This window comes from Salvelinus fontinalis, chromosome 34 (assembly GCF_029448725.1).
Source record: "Salvelinus fontinalis isolate EN_2023a chromosome 34, ASM2944872v1, whole genome shotgun sequence".
Taxonomy (NCBI): domain Eukaryota; kingdom Metazoa; phylum Chordata; class Actinopteri; order Salmoniformes; family Salmonidae; genus Salvelinus; species Salvelinus fontinalis.
This window is the reverse complement of record NC_074698.1, coordinates 30,602,085-30,619,607: the sequence shown is the minus strand read 5'-3', so window position 1 is coordinate 30,619,607 and position 17,523 is coordinate 30,602,085. Positions and strand designations below refer to the sequence as shown.

The window sequence follows — 17,523 nt, the reverse complement described above, 5'->3', positions numbered from 1 at the left end:
TACAGGTCCAGAAGTGTTTTAACCCAGTGCCCTGTCTATAGGCTACAGGTCCAGAAGTGTTGTAACCCAGTGCCCTGTCTCTGTTCTCCAGGTTTGGGCTGTTACCTCTGAGCATGACCAACTCCCGTAAAACCAAGTCCTCCACACAGGGAACTGACATCACACGCCCACTGGTGAGTCACACGGGCGGACGGACGGGGGTGTTGGGGGAGGACGGACGGACGGGGGGTGTTGGGGGAGGACGGACGGACGGGGGGTGTTGGGGGAGGACGGACGGACGGGGGTGTTGGGGGAGGACGGACGGACGGGGGGTGTTGGGGGAGGACGGACGGACGGACGGGGGGTGTTGGGGGAGGACGGACGGACGGACGGGGGGTGTTGGGGGAGGACGGACGGACGGACGGGGGGTGTTGGGGGAGGACGGACGGACGGGGGGTGTTGGGGGAGGGGGAGGACGGGGGGTGTTGGGGGAGGACGGACGGACGGACGGACGGGGGTTGTTGGGGGAGGACGGGCGGACGGGGGGTGTTGGGGGAGGACGGACGGACGGGGGGTGTTGGGGGAGGAGGAGGACGGGGGGTGTTGGGGGAGGACGGACGGACGGACGGGGGTTGTTGGGGGAGGACGGGCGGACGGACGGGGGGTGTTGAGGGAGGGGGAGGACGGACGGACGGGGGGTGTTGGGGGAGGACGGACGGACGGGGGGTGTTGGGGGAGGACGGACGGACGGGGGGTGTTGGGGGAGGACGGACGGACGGACGGGGGGTGTTGAGGGAGGGGGAGGACGGACGGACGGGGGGTGTTGAGGGAGGGGAGGACGGACGGACGGGGGGTGTTGAGGGAGGGGAGGACGGACGGACGGGGGGTGTTGAGGGAGGGGGAGGACGGACGGACGGGGGGTGTTGGGGGAGGACGGGCGGGGGGTGTTGGGGGAGGACGGGGTCTGAGGTTGAACGTATGTTGATGTTTTCATTATAAGCCTGTATGAATTTCTCCCCTCAAGTTTCAGTAGAATGCTGTTTTTTAACCTCGGCCATTTCTGTTGATTTCCTACGACATGTATCATGATGTTTATGTCTGCATTTCCAGCTGTTTTGAGGGCAACAGACCCAGGACAGCAGCAACAGGTCATTGTGTGTGTGTGGTATCTTTAGTGTGTGGTATCTTTAGTGTAGTGTGTGTGATGGTATCTTTAGTGTGTGTGTGTGGTGGTATCTTTAGTGTAGTGTGTGTGTGGTGGTATCTTTAGTGTGTGTGTGTGGTATCTAGTGTGTGTGTGTGGTGGTATCTTTAGTGTGTGTGTGTGTGTGTGGTGGTATCTTTAGTATGTGTGTGTAGTGTCTTTAGTGTGTGTGTGTGGTATCTTTAGTGTGTGTGTATGTAGTGTCTTTAGTGTGTGTGTGTGGTATCTTTAGTATGTGTGTGTGTGTATGTAGTGTCTTTAGTTATCTATCTTTAGTGTGTTATATTTTACGTGCCCTCGTGTTTTTGCAGTGGGTGGGTTTGCAGTGTACTAAGAACTTATATTTTCCCGCGTTTGGTTTTTAACGTGGCTTCGGTTTGGTTTGATGTTGCCTCAGATCGCTAACTAACAAGAACATGTGAGCTGCGTCCTCAATGCCATCCTATTCCCTGTATAGTACACTGTTTGAGTCCTCAATGCCATCCTATTCCCTGTATAGTACACTGTTTTTGCGTCCTCAATGCCATCCTATTCCCTGTATAGTACACTGTTTTTGAGCCCTGTGGGTTTTGCTGACGGCTAACCTGGTTTCACGCGGCTAACCTGGTTTCACGCTGTCTGCCGGGATCTGCACTCAATTTGATATTCGATTCATGAATTGGCAATGTTCCTATTTTTATCTAAGAGGATTTTTAAATTCTCCTCCGCTGATTTTGTATTGAGGTGGAATTGACCTCCACCCTGCCTCACACCATATCTGTGACCAGACAAACAGCCAGTGTTTTCACATCAATTTTCCATGGGGGTGCATCTCAATACTCTGACGTGACTTCCTCTCATTGTCTCCTCGCCTTCATCTGCACTGATCTGAACAAACAAAACAAAGGAAACCGACCAGCTTCCTTGCTATTAGGGAGGAGACAAGGACATGAGGCCAGGGTCGTGTTCATGTCACGCACAGAATGGAAAACGTCAGTCCAGGTAGTCGCTCAGTTCAGGTAGTCTCTCCCTATTTCTCTCAGTTCAGGTAGTCTCTCCATCCAGGTAGTCGCTCAGTTCAGGTAGTCTCCCTATTTCTCTCAGTTCAGGTAGTCTCTCTCTATTTCTCTCAGTTCAGGTAGTCGCTCAGTTCAGGTAGTCTCTCTATTTCTCTCAGTCCAGGTAGTCTCTCTCTATTTCTCTCAGTTCAGGTAGTCTCTCTCTATTTCTCTCAGTTCAGGTAGTCTATCAGTTCAGGTAGTCTCTCTCTATTTCTCTCAGTTCAGGTAGTCTCTCTCTATTTCTCTCAGTCCAGGTAGTCTCTCTCTATTTCTCTCAGTTCAGGTAGTCTCTCAGTTCAGGTAGTCTCTCCCTATTTCTCTCAGTCCAAGTAGTCTCTCAGTCCAGGTAGTCTCTCAGTCCAGGTAGTCTCTCTCTATTTCTCTCAGTCCAGGTAGTCTCTCTCTATTTCTCTCAGTCCAGGTAGTCTCTCCTTATTTCTCTCAGTCCAGGTAGTCTCTCCTTATTTCTCTCAGTCCAGGTAGTCTCTCCCTATTTCTCTCAGTTCAGGTAGTCTCTCTCTATTTCTCTCAGTCCAGGTAGTCTCTCCCTATTTCTCTCAGTCCAGGTAGTCTCTCCCTATTTCTCTCAGTCCAGGTAGTCTCTCTCTATTTCTCTCAGTCCAGGTAGTCTCTCTCTATTTCTCTCAGTCCAGGTAGTCTCTCTCTATTTCTCTCAGTCCAGGTAGTCTCTCAGTCCAGGTAGTCTCTCTCTATTTCTCTCAGTTCAGGTAGTCTCTCAGTTCAGGTAGTCTCTCCCTATTTCTCTCAGTCCAGGTAGTCTCTCTCTATTTCTCTCAGTCCAGGTAGTCTCTCCCTATTTCTCTCAGTCCAGGTAGTCTCTCTCTATTTCTCTCAGTTCAGGTAGTCTCTCCCTATTTCTCTCAGTTCAGGTAGTCTCTCCCTATTTCTCTCAGTTTAGGTAGTCTCTCCCTATTTCTCTCAGTTCAGGTAGTCTCTCCCTATTTCTCTGTCCAGGTAGTCTCTCCCTATTTCTCTCAGTCCAGGTAGTCTCTCTCTATTTCTCTCAGTCCAGGTATTCTCTCTGTCCAGGTACTCTCTCTATTTCTCTCAGTCCAGGTAGTCTCTCCCTATTTCTCTCAGTCCAGGTAGTCTCTCCCTATTTCTCTCAGTCCAGGTAGTCTCTCCCTATTTCTCTCAGTCCAGGTAGTCTCTCAGTCCAGGTAGTCTCTCCCTATTTCTCTCAGTTCAGGTAGTCTCTCAGTTCAGGTAGTCTCTCTATTTCTCTCAGTCCAGGTAGTCTCTCAGTTCAGGTAGTCTCTCCCTATTTCTCTCAGTCCAGGTAGTCTCTCTCTATTTCTCTCAGTCCAGGTAGTCTCTCCCTATTTCTCTCAGTCCAGGTAGTCTCTCTCTATTTCTCTCAGTTCAGGTAGTCTCTCTCTATTTCTCTCAGTTCAGGTAGTCTCTCAGTTCAGGTAGTCTCTCCCTATTTCTCTCAGTCCAGGTAGTCTCTCCCTATTTCTCTCAGTCCAGGTAGTCTCTCCCTATTTCTCTCAGTCCAGGTAGTCTCTCCCTATTTCTCTCAATCCAGGTAGTCTCTCAGTCCAGGTAGTCTCTCCCTATTTCTCTCAGTTCAGGTAGTCTCTCTCTATTTCTCTCAGTCCAGGTAGTCTCTCCCTATTTCTCTCAGTCCAGGTAGTCTCTCAGTCCAGGTAGTCTCCCTATTTCTCTCAGTTCAGGTAGTCTCTCTCTATTTCTCTCAGTCCAGGTAGTCTCTCTCTATTTCTCTCAGTCCAGGTAGTCTCTCAGTCCAGGTAGTCTCTCCCTATTTCTCTCAGTTCAGGTAGTCTCTCTCTATTTCTCTCAGTCCAGGTAGTCTCTCAGTTCAGGTAGTCTCTCCCTATTTCTCTCAGTCCAGGTAGTCTCTCCCTATTTCTCTCAGTTCAGGTAGTCTCTCCCTATTTCTCTCAGTTCAGGTAGTCTCTCTCAGTCCATGTAGTCTCTCCCTATTTCTCTCAGTCCAGGTAGTCTCTCTCTATTTCTCTCAGTCCAGGTAGTCTCTCCTTATTTCTCTCAGTTCAGGTAGTCTCTCTCTATTTCTCTCAGTCCAGGTAGTCTCTCAGTTCAGGTAGTCTCTCCCTATTTCTCTCAGTCCAGGTAGTCTCTCCCTATTTCTCTCAGTTCAGGTAGTCTCTCCCTATTTCTCTCAGTTCAGGTAGTCTCTCCCTATTTCTCTCAGTTCAGGTAGTCTCTCTCTATTTCTCTCAGTTCAGGTAGTCTCTCCCTATTTCTCTCAGTCCAGGTAGTCTCTCTCTATTTCTCTCAGTCCAGGTAGTCTCTCTCTATTTCTCTCAGTCCAGGTAGTCTCTCTCTATTTCTCTCAGTCCAGGTAGTCTCTCTCTATTTCTCTCAGTCCAGGTAGTCTCTCTCTATTTCTCTCAGTCCAGGTAGTCTCTCAGTCCAGGTAGTCTCTCTCTATTTCTCTCAGTTCAGGTAGTCTCTCAGTTCAGGTAGTCTCTCCCTATTTCTCTCAGTCCAGGTAGTCTCTCTCTATTTCTCTCAGTCCAGGTAGTCTCTCCCTATTTCTCTCAGTCCAGGTAGTCTCTCTCTATTTCTCTCAGTTCAGGTAGTCTCTCCCTATTTCTCTCAGTTCAGGTAGTCTCTCCCTATTTCTCTCAGTTTAGGTAGTCTCTCCCTATTTCTCTCAGTTCAGGTAGTCTCTCCCTATTTCTCTGTCCAGGTAGTCTCTCCCTATTTCTCTCAGTCCAGGTAGTCTCTCTGTCCAGGTACTCTCTCTATTTCTCTCAGTCCAGGTAGTCTCTCCCTATTTCTCTCAGTCCAGGTAGTCTCTCCCTATTTCTCTCAGTCCAGGTAGTCTCTCCCTATTTCTCTCAGTCCAGGTAGTCTCTCAGTCCAGGTAGTCTCTCCCTATTTCTCTCAGTTCAGGTAGTCTCTCAGTTCAGGTAGTCTCTCTATTTCTCTCAGTCCAGGTAGTCTCTCAGTTCAGGTAGTCTCTCCCTATTTCTCTCAGTCCAGGTAGTCTCTCTCTATTTCTCTCAGTCCAGGTAGTCTCTCCCTATTTCTCTCAGTTCAGGTAGTCTCTCCCTATTTCTCTCAGTTCAGGTAGTCTCTCACTATTTCTCTCAGTTCAGGTAGTCTCTCACTATTTCTCTCAGTTCAGGTAGTCTCTCAGTTCAGGTAGTCTCCCTTTTTCTCTCAGTTCAGGTAGTCTCTCAGTTCAGGTAGTCTCTCAGTTCAGGTAGTCTCCCTTTTTCTCTCAGTTCAGGTAGTCTCTCAGTTCAGGTAGTCTCTCAGTTCAGGTAGTCTCTCAGTTCAGGTAGTCTCTCACTATTTCTCTCAGTTCAGGTAGTCTCTCAGTTCAGGTAGTCTCTCACTATTTCTCTCAGTTCAGGTAGTCTCTCACTATTTCTCTCAGTTCAGGTAGTCTCTCCCTATTTCTCTCAGTTCAGGTAGTCTCTCACTATTTCTCTCAGTTCAGGTAGTCTCTCCCTATTTCTCTCAGTTCAGGTAGTCTCTCACTATTTCTCTGTTCAGGTAGTCTCTCTGTCCAGGTAGTCTCTCCCTATTTCTCTCAGTCCAGGTAGTCTCTCTCTATTTCTCTCAGTCCAGGTAGTCTCTCTCTATTTCTCTCAGTCCAGGTAGTCTCTCAGTTCAGGTAGTCTCTCTGTCCAGGTAGTCTCTCCCTATTTCTCTCAGTCCAGGTAGTCTCTCTCTATTTCTCTCAGTCCAGGTAGTCTCTCCCTATTTCTCTCAGTTCAGGTAGTCTCTCAGTTCAGGTAGTCTCTCAGTTCAGGTAGTCTCTCCCTATTTCTCTCAGTCCAGGTAGTCTCTCTCTATTTCTCTCAGTTCAGGTAGTCTCTCTCTATTTCTCTCAGTCCAGGTAGTCTCTCTCTATTTCTCTCAGTCCAGGTAGTCTCTCAGTTCAGGTAGTCTCTCCCTATTTCTCTCAGTTCAGGTAGTCTCTCTCTATTTCTCTCAGTTCAGGTAGTCTCTCAGTTCAGGTAGTCTCTCAGTTCAGGTAGTCTCTCTCTATTTCTCTCAGTTCAGGTAGTCTCTCTCTATTTCTCTCAGTCCAGGTAGTCTCTCTCTATTTCTCTCAGTCCAGGTAGTCTCTCAGTTCAGGTAGTCTCTCCCTATTTCTCTCAGTTCAGGTAGTCTCTCTCTATTTCTCTCAGTTCAGGTAGTCTCTCAGTTCAGGTAGTCTCTCAGTTCAGGTAGTCTCTCCCTATTTCTCTCAGTCCAGGTAATCTCTCCCTATTTCTCTGTCCAGGTAGTCTCTCCCTATTTCTCTCAGTTCAGGTAGTCTCTCAGTTCAGGTAGTCTCTCCCTTTTTCTCTCAGTTCAGGTAGTCTCTCTCTATTTCACGTCAGTTTCAGAACGTTATCTTCTGTATAGCGCCTAATGAACATCACCAAGTTCTGACTGTTAAGTAATTCCCCCCATATCTGTTGTTTAAATCCTCTCCTCCATTTCTCTCCCCTCCTATAGGCCTCACCCACCTCTAAACCCGCCCACGACGACACCTTCCGCCCTGGCAACCTGTTCAGACAGCTAGCCAATCAGGAGGAGGAGCTGGTGGCGCCGCCGTCGCTATTCAAGCTGGGCTGGCTGTCTGGCATGTCCAAATAAGGGGCTATGTCCCTAATGACACTCTCTATTGCCACTATATATAGTGCACTACTTTTGACCAGGACCTATGGGAACTATTCCCACTATATAGGGAATAGGGTGCCATTTAACACTGAACCCAAATAAGGAGTGTGACTACTGTTGTATTCTTTAAACACCTTGTACTGAGATGGCCTGTTAGAAGATATGGATCAATAATACAGATTGATTATTCATGAGCTTGTGTTGATGTGTGATTTAATTAATATAGTGGAGCTAGATAATGTTTTAGTATATACCTGACCACTGTCTGGGTCCTGCTGCTAAGATTGGAGACAGGTGAGGATAGTCACACATACAGACAGTACACACACAGACTGTACTGTGTGTGTACTGTCTGTGTGTGTGTGTGTGTGTGTGTGTGTGTGTGTGTGTGTGTGTGTGTACTGTCTGTCTGTCTGTCTGTGTGTGTGTGTACTCACACACACAGACAGTACACACAGAGACAGTACACACACAGACACAGTACACACACACACAGACAGTACACACACACACACAGACAGTACACACACACACAGACAGTACACACATACAGATACATTATTAATGTTCTGAAGCAGCAGGTCCATTAAAGGATTTATGGTTTTATTACATATTTTATAATAATTGGGTCGGAGACCGGATTATCAGAACAGAGGTAGAGGGGAACAAAACGTCAGCCTGCAGACAGACAACATGTTCTATACACTGACAGACAGACAGACATGTTCTATACACTGACAGACAGACAGACAGACATGTTCTATACACTGACAGACAGACAGACATGTTCTATACACTGACAGACAGACAGGAGTGTGTAGACAGGTTCAGCTTTGACATAGTGTTGTAGAAATAGCTAGAGACAGACAAATGATGCAAAAGACATGAACAATACACCACCTACAGAGGTATGGAACATGTGAGACTTACAAACACACACAAATATAATATACATTTTGCAGACTGTGGTAACGATAAATTATCTATCTCTGGCTGAAGACTGGTAACGATAACCGTTATCTATCTCTGGCTGAAGACCGGTAACGATAACCGTTATCTATCTCTGGCTGAAGACCGGTAACGATAACTGTTATCTATCTCTGGCTGAAGACTGGTAACGATAACTGTTATCTATCTCTGGCTGAAGACCGGTAACGATAACTGTTATCTATCTCTGGCTGAAGACTGGTAACGATAACTGTTATCTATCTCTGGCTGAAGACCGGTAACGATAACTGTTATCTATCTCTGGCTGAAGACCGGTAACGATAACTGTTATCTATCTCTGGCTGAAGACTGGTAACGATAACTGTTATCCATCTCTGGCTGAAGACCGGTAACGATAACTGTTATCTATCTCTGGCTGAAGACTGGTAACGATAACTGTTATCTCTGGCTGAAGACCGGTAACGATAACTGTTATCTCTGGCTGAAGACCGGTAACGATAACTGTTATCTATCTCTGGCTGAAGACTGGTAACGATAACTGTTATCTATCTCTGGCTGAAGACTGGTAACGATAACTGTTAACTATCTCTGGCTGAAGACCGGTAACGATAACTGTTATCTATCTCTGGCTGAAGACTGGTAACGATAACTGTTATCTATCTCTGGCTGAAGACCGGTAACGATAACTGTTATCTATCTCTGGCTGAAGACCGGTAACGATAACTGTTATCTATCTCTGGCTGAAGACTGGTAACGATAACTGTTATCTCTGGCTGAAGACCGGTAACGATAACTGTTATCTCTGGCTGAAGACCGGTAACGATAACTGTTATCTATCTCTGGCTGAAGACTGGTAACGATAACTGTTATCTATCTCTGGCTGAAGACCGGTAGCGATAACTGTTATCTATCTCTGGCTGAAGACCGGTAACGATAACTGTTATCTATCTCTGGCTGAAGACTGGTAACGATAACTGTTATCCATCTCTGGCTGAAGACCGGTAACGATAACTGTTATCTATCTCTGGCTGAAGACCGGTAACGATAACTGTTATCTATCTCTGGCTGAAGACTGGTAACGATAACTGTTATCTATCTCTGGCTGAAGACTGGTAACGATAACTGTTATCTCTGGCTGAAGACCGGTAACGATAACTGTTATCTATCTCTGGCTGAAGACTGGTAACGATAACTGTTATCTATCTCTGGCTGAAGACCGGTAGCGATAACTGTTATCTATCTCTGGCTGAAGACCGGTAACGATAACTGTTATCTATCTCTGGCTGAAGACTGGTAACGATAACTGTTATCCATCTCTGGCTGAAGACCGGTAACGATAACTGTTATCTATCTCTGGCTGAAGACCGGTAACGATAACTGTTATCTATCTCTGGCTGAAGACCGGTAACGATAACTGTTATCTATCTCTGGCTGAAGACCGGTAACGATAACTGTTATCTATCTCTGGCTGAAGACCGGTAACGATAACTGTTATCTATCTCTGGCTGAAGACCGGTAACGATAACTGTTATCTATCTCTGGCTGAAGACTGGTAACGATAACTGTTATCTATCTCTGGCTGAAGACCGGTAACGATAACTGTTATCTATCTCTGGCTGAAGACTGGTAACGATAACTGTTATCCATCTCTGGCTGAAGACCGGTAACGATAACTGTTATCCATCTCTGGCTGAAGACTGGTAAAGATAACTGTTATCTCTCTCTGGCTGAAGACTGGCAATGATAATGTATCGATCTAGTTGCAGACTGGTATCAACTGGTATCTACCTCTGGCTTTCCATTTCCTTCTAACAGTCACGTGGCTCTTCCAGATGTATAGATTTCTCCGCTGCAGCAGTTGATATAGTATGTTGTGTATCAGAGGGCCCCTACAGACAGTCCCTGTTCTCTGTGCATCTGAACTAAAGTAGCTTTTATCATCTGGTCAGCAGATTCATTCTCAGCACAGTAACTGGCCTTAACTGGTGCAGTAACTGGCCTTAACGAAACACAGCTACTCAACAGCCAATCGTTTATTTCCCTCAATCAACCAATCCGTACTGGCTTGACATCAGTGGTCGAGGACATCAGTTATTCTATACATTACCAATATCTCCATTAAAACAATAACTAGTAAGTCCATTATTTAGGACTTTAAGTAGTCCTATGTAACACCATCTCCATGGAAACCAAATATATATTAGATGAACAACAGTATGTATATTAAACTCTATTTCCCATGATGCCCTGGGCTCTCTCTACTTCCTGTCCAGCTTGTTGGTGGCCACCATGGCTTTGACGTCAATGGGCCTGGCAGCAACAGCTGCTGCTGCCTTCTCCTCCTCCTCCTGCTGCCACAGCAGGATGGGGCTGACGCCTGGGTTACGATTCTTCACATTGGCCTCCAACTGGGCATCACTGGAGAGGAGGGAGAGAGAAGGAGTGGTGAGAGACAGAGGGGGGAGAGAGAGACAGAGAAGGGGAAGGGGCGGTGAGAGACAGAGAAGGGGAAGGGGCGGTGAGAGACAGAGAAGGGGAAGGGGCGGTGAGAGAGAGGAGGAAGGTGCGGTGAGAGAGAGAGAAGGGGAAGGGGCGGTGAGAGACAGAGAAGGGGAGGTGAGAGAGAGGAGGAAGGTGCGGTGAGAGAGAGGAGAAGGGGAAGGGGCGGTGAGAGACAGAGAAGGGGAGGTGAGAGAGAGGAGGAAGGTGCGGTGAGAGAGAGGAGAAGGGGAGGAGAAAAGAGGTGAGTGTAGATGATCACTCATTTTGCACATCAAGACCACTGCTGTTGTTGAATTTCCATGATCCTCCAAGACCAGCTGAATGTCTCTGGTAAAAGGAGAGCGATGCAACAACACATGATACTATCTCTATAAACTGTCTGGAGGAGACTTGGTCGAGACAGGTGAATGTTTCAGTCCAATAAACAATGATATTGTGTAGGTGCAGAATATCCTGCAGCGTCTTACGTGAAGACGTGAGGCGACGGGACCAGAGCCCTCTTCTGCATGTCTTTGTGGACCGGAGACTTGAGATAACGGTAGAAGGTATCCTGGGACAGACAGAGGAAGGGTGTTTTATAAAACCTTGAAGTTTTAATGTAAAAGAGACACAAAAAGTAAAATATTATTTCATTGAGTGCAGGGTTTTCCTTTGGAACCCGGCACCCAAATACTTGTCAGTTACTAGAACCTTCTGAGTTGAGTCAATTCCTCATTCTGACGTTATGAAACGGACAATCTGGCGTTCCGGCCGTGCGTCATGACAACTAACTTTATATGATCCTGCTCACCTTTGTTTACTGTGCGTTGTGTTATAGAGGTCGTTCAGTGAACGATGCTGGTGTGATGAATAAGCCTGTCCCCTCTGTTTGGAGGGACTAACACTACACACACACACCTTCTTCATGAGCAGGAAGATGTGTGTCTGGGCAGCGTCGAGGACGTAGCGGTGAGGAACAACCAGGCCCTTCACCGTCAGCCCCATGGTACGACCATCAATGTTGATCCATCGAGGAGCTCCAGGTTTCAGAAAGGTGCTACACACACACACACACACACACACACACACACACCAAGGTTAAAAACCAAGAAGCAACTCTCTCTGTCACACACACTCTCCAGTGTAACTCACTTGAAGATGAACTGGGATTTCTCTGGTATGGCAGATGCTGCTCCCCACCTCATCTCCTCAGCTGCCTCGTAGAACGCCATGTTCTCCGCTGCACACACACACACACGTGTGGTTAGTAGAAATGCTAGGTTAGCTGAGCTGCATACTACAGCATGCAAGGTAAACCGTAGGCTGCATCCTAAATGAAATGGCTCCCTATTCCCTACATATGGCACCCTATGTAGTGCACTTTGGGATGACTCTTTCCTCCCTTGCGTCGTCTGTTGGAGGAACTATTCATCTTTCCTCCCTTGCGTCCTCTGTTGGAGGAACTATTCATCTTTCCACCCAGTATGCTTTGAGGAGGCAAGGAAAAAGGACACAAGGAATCGAGAAAAAAACAAATTGAGGAAAGAATGTGTTTTTTTATATTTTATTGTACCTTTATTTAACTTGGCAAGTCAGTTAAGAATAAATTCTTATTTTACAATGACGGCCTACCCCGGCCAAACCCTAACCCGGACATGCTGGGCCAATTGTGTGCCGCCCGATTCCCGATCACGGTCGGTTGTGAAACAGCCCAGGATCGAACCAGGGTCTGTAGTGCCGCCTTTAGCACTGAGATGCAGTGCCTTAGACCGCTGTGCCACTCGGGAGCGATTTGACCTCTGACCTCATTAGGGCTTGTGTAAGGAAAAAGTATATATGTGTGTGTGTGTGTGTGTGTGTGTGTGTGTGTGTGTGTGTGTACTGACCACTGTGCTCCTTCTTGAGGAAGAGCTTGAAGTCGACTCTGCCTCGTGGGTCACTGATCAGCTCCCAGAAGCTCAACACCCAACGCTCCACACTCAACTTAGTGGGGATGTCCACACTGATGAAGAGAGAGGGGGAGGAGAGAGAGAGATTGGGAGGAGAGAGGGGGAGGAGAGGGGGGGGGGGGAGAGAGAGGGAGAGGAGAGAGAGAGATTGGGAGGAGAGAGGGGGAGGAGAGAGAGGGAGGAGAGAGAGGGGGAGGAGAGAGAGAGAGGGATTGGGAGGAGAGAGAGGGATTGGGAGGAGAGGGGGGAGGAGAGAGGGGAGGAGAGGAAGGAGAGAGGGGGAGGAGAGAGAGAGAGGGGGGAGGAGAGAGGGGGAGGAGAGAGAGGGATTGGGAGGAGAGAGAGAGAGGGGAGGAGAGAGAGGGATTGGGAGGAGAGAGGGGGGAGGAGAGAGATTGGAGGAGAGGGAGAGAGAGGGGGAGGAGAGAGTGAGATTGGGAGGAGAGAGGGGGGGAGGAGAGAGAGGGGGAGGAGAGAGAGAGATTGGGAGGAGAGAGAGGGGGAGGAGAGAGAAGGAGGGGGGAGGAGAGAGAGAGAGAGGGGGGAGGAGAGAGAGAGAGAGGGGGGAGGAGAGAGAGAGGGGGGGGAGGAGAGGGAGAGAGGGAGGAGAGAGAGAGAGGGGGAGGAGAGAGAGGGATTGGGAGGAGAGGGAGAGAGAGGGGGAGGAGAGAGTGAGATTGGGAGGAGAGAGGGGGGGAGGAGAGAGAGGGGGAGGAGAGAGAGAGATTGGGAGGAGAGAGAGGGGGAGGAGAGAGAGAGGAGGGAGAAATTCTAATGAAGTCATCATGATCTTCAATCAAGACTTTGATCAGTAGAATCAAGTGTATTTCTACTGGGCCAGAGCAAAACTGTGCACCTGTGTTCAGTTGCCAGAACGTACCTTCTTGAGTTGAGTTGCCAGAACTCATCACTGTCCGTGATCCAGGGGTTGCTGGGGACAGGGGTTGTCAGGAACGGGTCGTGATTGTGGTGGGTTGTCACGTACTTGACAAAGCTACGGAGAACAGGAGGGACAGAAACGTTGTGAACCTTCATCATACGTTGTCATCCCAAAAATAATCAGATAATACAATAAAATAACTTCTCTCATTATACTGTAACGTTGGGGTTATTTTATTTACGACGGGTCTTACATTTCTGAACACAATGTTAATGTTACTGGTCTCAGTCAGTCAGTCAGTCATTCAGCCAATCAATGAATCAAATGACCAGACACAAACACAACCTATCAATGAATGAATGTGTGCAGTGTATTGAGAAGGACTTACGCTGTGAGGGACACAGACGATTTGACAGCTGACCTCATTAGGGCTTGTGTAAAGAAAATGTTCTGGGGAGCAGGAGAGAGGAGAGGAGAGAGGGGGTAAATAAGGAGGAGAGGAGGACATGAGGAGAGGATAGAGGGGGTAAATAAGGAGGAGAGGAGGACATGAGGAGAGAGGAGAGGATACAGGGGGGTAAATAAGGAGGAGAGGAGGACATGAGAGGATAGAGGGGGTAAATAAGGAGGAGAGGAGGACATAAGGAGAGAGGAGAGGATACAGGGGGGTAAATAAGGAGGAGAGGAGGACATGAGGAGAGAGGAGAGGATAGAGGGGGTAAATAAGGAGGAGAGGAGGACATAAGGAGAGAGGAGAGGATACAGGGGGGTAAATAAGGAGGAGAGGAGGACATGAGGAGAGGATAGAGGGGGATAAATAAGGAGGAGAGGAGGACATAAGGAGGAGAGTGAAGAGAGGAAAGAAGGAGGAGAGAGAAGAGGCGAGACGAGGAGAAGGAAAGAGGAGAGGAGAGAGAAAAGAAGGAGGAGAGAAGAGAGGCGAGACGAGGAGAAGGAAAGAGGAGAGAGAAAAGAAGGAGGAGAGAAGAGAGGCGAGACGAGGAGAAGGAAAGAGGAGAGGAGAGAGAAAAGAAGGAGGAGAGAAGAGGCGAGACAAGGAGAAGGAAAGAGGAGAGAGAAAAGAAGGAGGAGAGAAGAGGCGAGACGAGGAGAAGGAAAGAGGAGAGAGAAAAGAAGGAGAGAAGAGAGGCGAGACGAGGAGAAGGAAAGAGGAGAGAATGAGAGAAGAAAAGATGAGAGAAGGAGAGAAGAGAGGAAGGGGAGAGGAGGACAGGAAGGCGAGGAGAAGAAGAGGAGATACATGATATGCCTGTAATTTCTGTACTTAATCTATTTTCTACACAAACACAAACTTGAGGGCATTGGGTTATTCAGGTATTCCAGTGCAGAAGTGATGTCTTACGGTTCTCCTGACCATGTCGAAGGTTAACACCTGAAAACCAATGAGAGAAGAACAGCTTGTTATCACAGGCTACACCACAGTCACGGGCTACACCACAGTCACAGGCTACACCACAGTCACGGGCTACACCACAGTCACAGGCTACACCACAGTCACAGGCTACACCACAGAGTGAAGGTGTGTGTGTGTGTGTGTGTGTGTGTGTGTGTGTGTGTGGTTTCGTATAAACCCTCCTCTCGACAACAGGTGAAGGTGTGTGTGTGTGTGTGTGTGTGTGTGTGTGTGTGTGTGTGTGTGTGTGTGTGTGTGTGTGTGTGTGTGTGTGTGTGTGTGTGGTTTCATATAAACCCTCCTCTCGACAACATGTGAAGGTGTGTGTGTGTGTGTGTGTGTGTGTGTGTGTGTGTGTGTGTGTGTGTGTGTGTGTGTGTGGTTTCGTATAAACCCTCCTCTCGACAACAGGTGAAGGTGTGTGTGTGTGTGTGTGTGTGTGTGTGTGTGTGTGTGTGTGTGTGTGTGTGTGTGTGTGTGTGTGTGTGTGTGTGTGTGTGTGTGGTTTCGTATAAACCCTCCTCTCGACAACAGGTGAAGGATGTGATGGAATAGAATCTGAAGGAAGAGACGACAGAACAAACTGTCAATTGAAGAGCAGAGAGAGAAAATACAAACCCTCCAACCCAACAAGGACTGTTGAAAGCTTTGACTATGTACAGACTCAGTGAGCATTGCCTTGCTATTGAGAAAGGCCGCCGTAGGCAGACCTGGCTCTCTAGAGTAAACAGGCTATGTGCACACTGCCCACAAAATGAGGTGGAAACTGAGCTGCACTTCCTAACCTCCTGCCCAATGTATGACCATATTAGAGACTCATATTTCCCTCAGATTACACAGATCCACAAATAATTAGAAAACAAACCCGATTTTGATAAACTCCCATATCTACTGGGTGAAATACCACAGTGTGCATCACAGCAGCAAGATTTGTGACCTGTTGCCACAAGAAAAGGGTGACCAGTGAAGAACAAACACCATTGTAAATACAACCCATATTTATGTTTATTTATTTTCCCTTTTGTACTTTAACAATTTGCACATAATATGACATTTGTAATGTCTTTGGGAACTTTTGTGCGTGTAATGTTTACTGTTCATTTTTGTTTATCATCTACTTCACTTTCTTTGGCAATGTTAACATATGTTTTCCATGCCAATAAAGACCTTGAATTGAAATTGAGAGGTAGAGAGAGAGGTAGAGAGAGAGGTAGAGAGTGGGGTAGAGAAGTAGAGAGAGAGAGAGAGAGAGAGAGCTAGAGAGAGAGAGAGCTAGAGAGAGAGCGGTAGAGAAAGAGAGGTAGAGGGAGACAGAGAGGTAGAAAAAGAGAAGTAGAGCGAGAGGGAGGTAGAAAAAGAGAAGTAGAGAGTGGGGTAGAGAGAGAGAGAGCTGTACTCTAGTAGACTCCCTGCTAATCCTCAGTAATGTTCTTAGAGCTCTGAGAAGCAGGTGGTTTTCTCTGTCTCCTCTCTCTCAACTTTCCCTTCACTCTCTCTATTCAGTCTCCCACATCTCTTCATCTCAGACTGGTGGAGTGATGACATATGTGGTGGCAGGTAGCCTATCGGTTAAGAGTATTGGACCAGTAACATAAAGGTTGCTGGTTCAAATCCCGAGTCAACTAGGTGAAAAATCTGCCCTTGAACAAGGCACTTAACCCTAATGGCTCCTGTAAGTCTCTCTGGATAAGAGTGTCTGGTAAATTACAAAGATGTCAAATTGAAATATGACAAGGGAAAGAATCCCCCCCCCCGATCTGCATGGGCACATGTTCGAAGCACTCGAGGCGAAGCAAATGAAGCACTGCTTTCACCCAATACTGATACGTCCAAATAACCAGTGACGAAAACCCTGAAAGAAACCTGAATGAATACTGCTCGTTATCACGTGTCCTACTCAGTCCTGACAGATTCCCTCTGGTTTCCACACAGACTCTGCCTATTGGAGATCACATTATAACACCTCCTACCACCTCTCAACATAGTTCCACCCCCTTCCAATGTCAAACTCTTTTATTTGAACCTCAAACCAGGAAGTCCAAAATAAATCCTATTGAGATAACAAGGATGCTTCCCAAACGACAACACATTATACACTGAGTGGACAAAACATTATGAACGCCTGCTCTGTCCATGACAGACTGACCAGGTGAATCCAGGTGAAAGATATGATCCCTTATTGATGTCACTTGTTAAATCCACTTCAATCAGTGTAGATGAAGGGGAGGAGACCTGGTTAAAGAAGGATTTTTAAGCCTTGAGACAATTGAGACATGGATTGTGTTTGTGTTGCCATTCAGAGGGTGAATGGACAAGACAAATTTAAGTGCCTTTGAACGGGGTATGGTATTAGGTGCCAGGTGCACCGGTTTGTGTCAAGAACTGCTGGGTTTTTCACGCTCCACAGTTTCCTGTGTGTATCAAGAATTGTCCACCACCCAAAGGACATCCAACTGGACACAACTGTGGGAAGCATTGGAGTCAATATGGGCCAGCATCCCTGTGGAACGCTTTCAACACCTTGTAGAGTTCATACCCCAACTAATTAAGGCTGTTCTGAGGGTAAAAGGAGGGGGGACAACTCAATATCAGGAAGGTGTCCTTGATGTTTTGTACACTCAGTGTATAATGTACAGGTGGCACTTGGGACCCACTCTGTTTTACAAGGGAAATGTCTCAGACAGCACAGTACTCACCTGTTACCTCCTCTGCATTGGGGTCAATGAGACGGTCCAGCCCATAGTCCATGGCACTGTGTGTCCGACGCTGTGGACACACCAAGCACCTGTTTAGTCAGTCTGATGTGCTGTAGCTCAGCATATTATCTCCAGAGTCTGGAGCACAGACCCCTGGGTAAGGAACTGGAGCACAGACCCCTGGGTAAGGAACTGGAGCACAGGCCCCTGGGTAAGGAACTGGAGCACAGGCCCCTGGGTAAGGAACTGGAGCACAGGCCCCTGGGTAAGGAACTGGAGCACAGGCCCCTGGGTAAGGAA

The 17,523-nt window shown here is 47.6% G+C and overlaps 2 protein-coding genes across 6 annotated transcripts in view; one reads left to right on the top strand and one right to left on the bottom strand.

Annotated features, from left to right (window-relative positions):
• LOC129833704 (conserved oligomeric Golgi complex subunit 1-like) overlaps positions 1–7,049 on the top strand; it is a 40,184-nt gene extending 33,135 nt beyond the window's left edge. Inside the window, exons 15-17 of one of the 2 annotated variants that reach the window (XM_055898470.1) lie at positions 92–173; positions 1,090–1,127; positions 6,691–6,754. In XM_055898470.1, the coding sequence (XP_055754445.1) occupies positions 92–173; positions 1,090–1,098 (91 nt within the window). In that variant the 3' untranslated portion in view covers positions 1,099–1,127; positions 6,691–6,754. Of the gene's footprint in view, positions 1–91; positions 174–1,089; positions 1,128–6,690 lie in introns of both variants that reach the window. The other variant, XM_055898469.1, reaches the window with a different exon arrangement.
• Positions 7,050–7,437: 388 nt separating this feature from the next.
• Positions 7,438–17,523, bottom strand: part of LOC129833708 (regulator of G-protein signaling 9-like) — a 31,953-nt gene continuing 21,867 nt past the window's right edge. For 3 of the 4 annotated variants that reach the window (XM_055898479.1, XM_055898480.1, XM_055898481.1), the window contains 9 exons: positions 17,231–17,293; positions 14,477–14,506; positions 13,502–13,563; positions 13,114–13,227; positions 12,171–12,286; positions 11,437–11,524; positions 11,203–11,341; positions 10,773–10,855; positions 7,438–10,221 (listed from right to left, as the gene is read on the bottom strand). In XM_055898479.1, the coding sequence (XP_055754454.1) occupies positions 10,062–10,221; positions 10,773–10,855; positions 11,203–11,341; positions 11,437–11,524; positions 12,171–12,286; positions 13,114–13,227; positions 13,502–13,563; positions 14,477–14,506; positions 17,231–17,293 (855 nt within the window). In that variant the 3' untranslated portion in view covers positions 7,438–10,061. Of the gene's footprint in view, positions 10,222–10,772; positions 10,856–11,202; positions 11,342–11,436; positions 11,525–12,170; positions 12,287–13,113; positions 13,228–13,501; positions 17,200–17,230; positions 17,294–17,523 lie in introns of those variants that run through there. The other variant, XM_055898478.1, reaches the window with a different exon arrangement.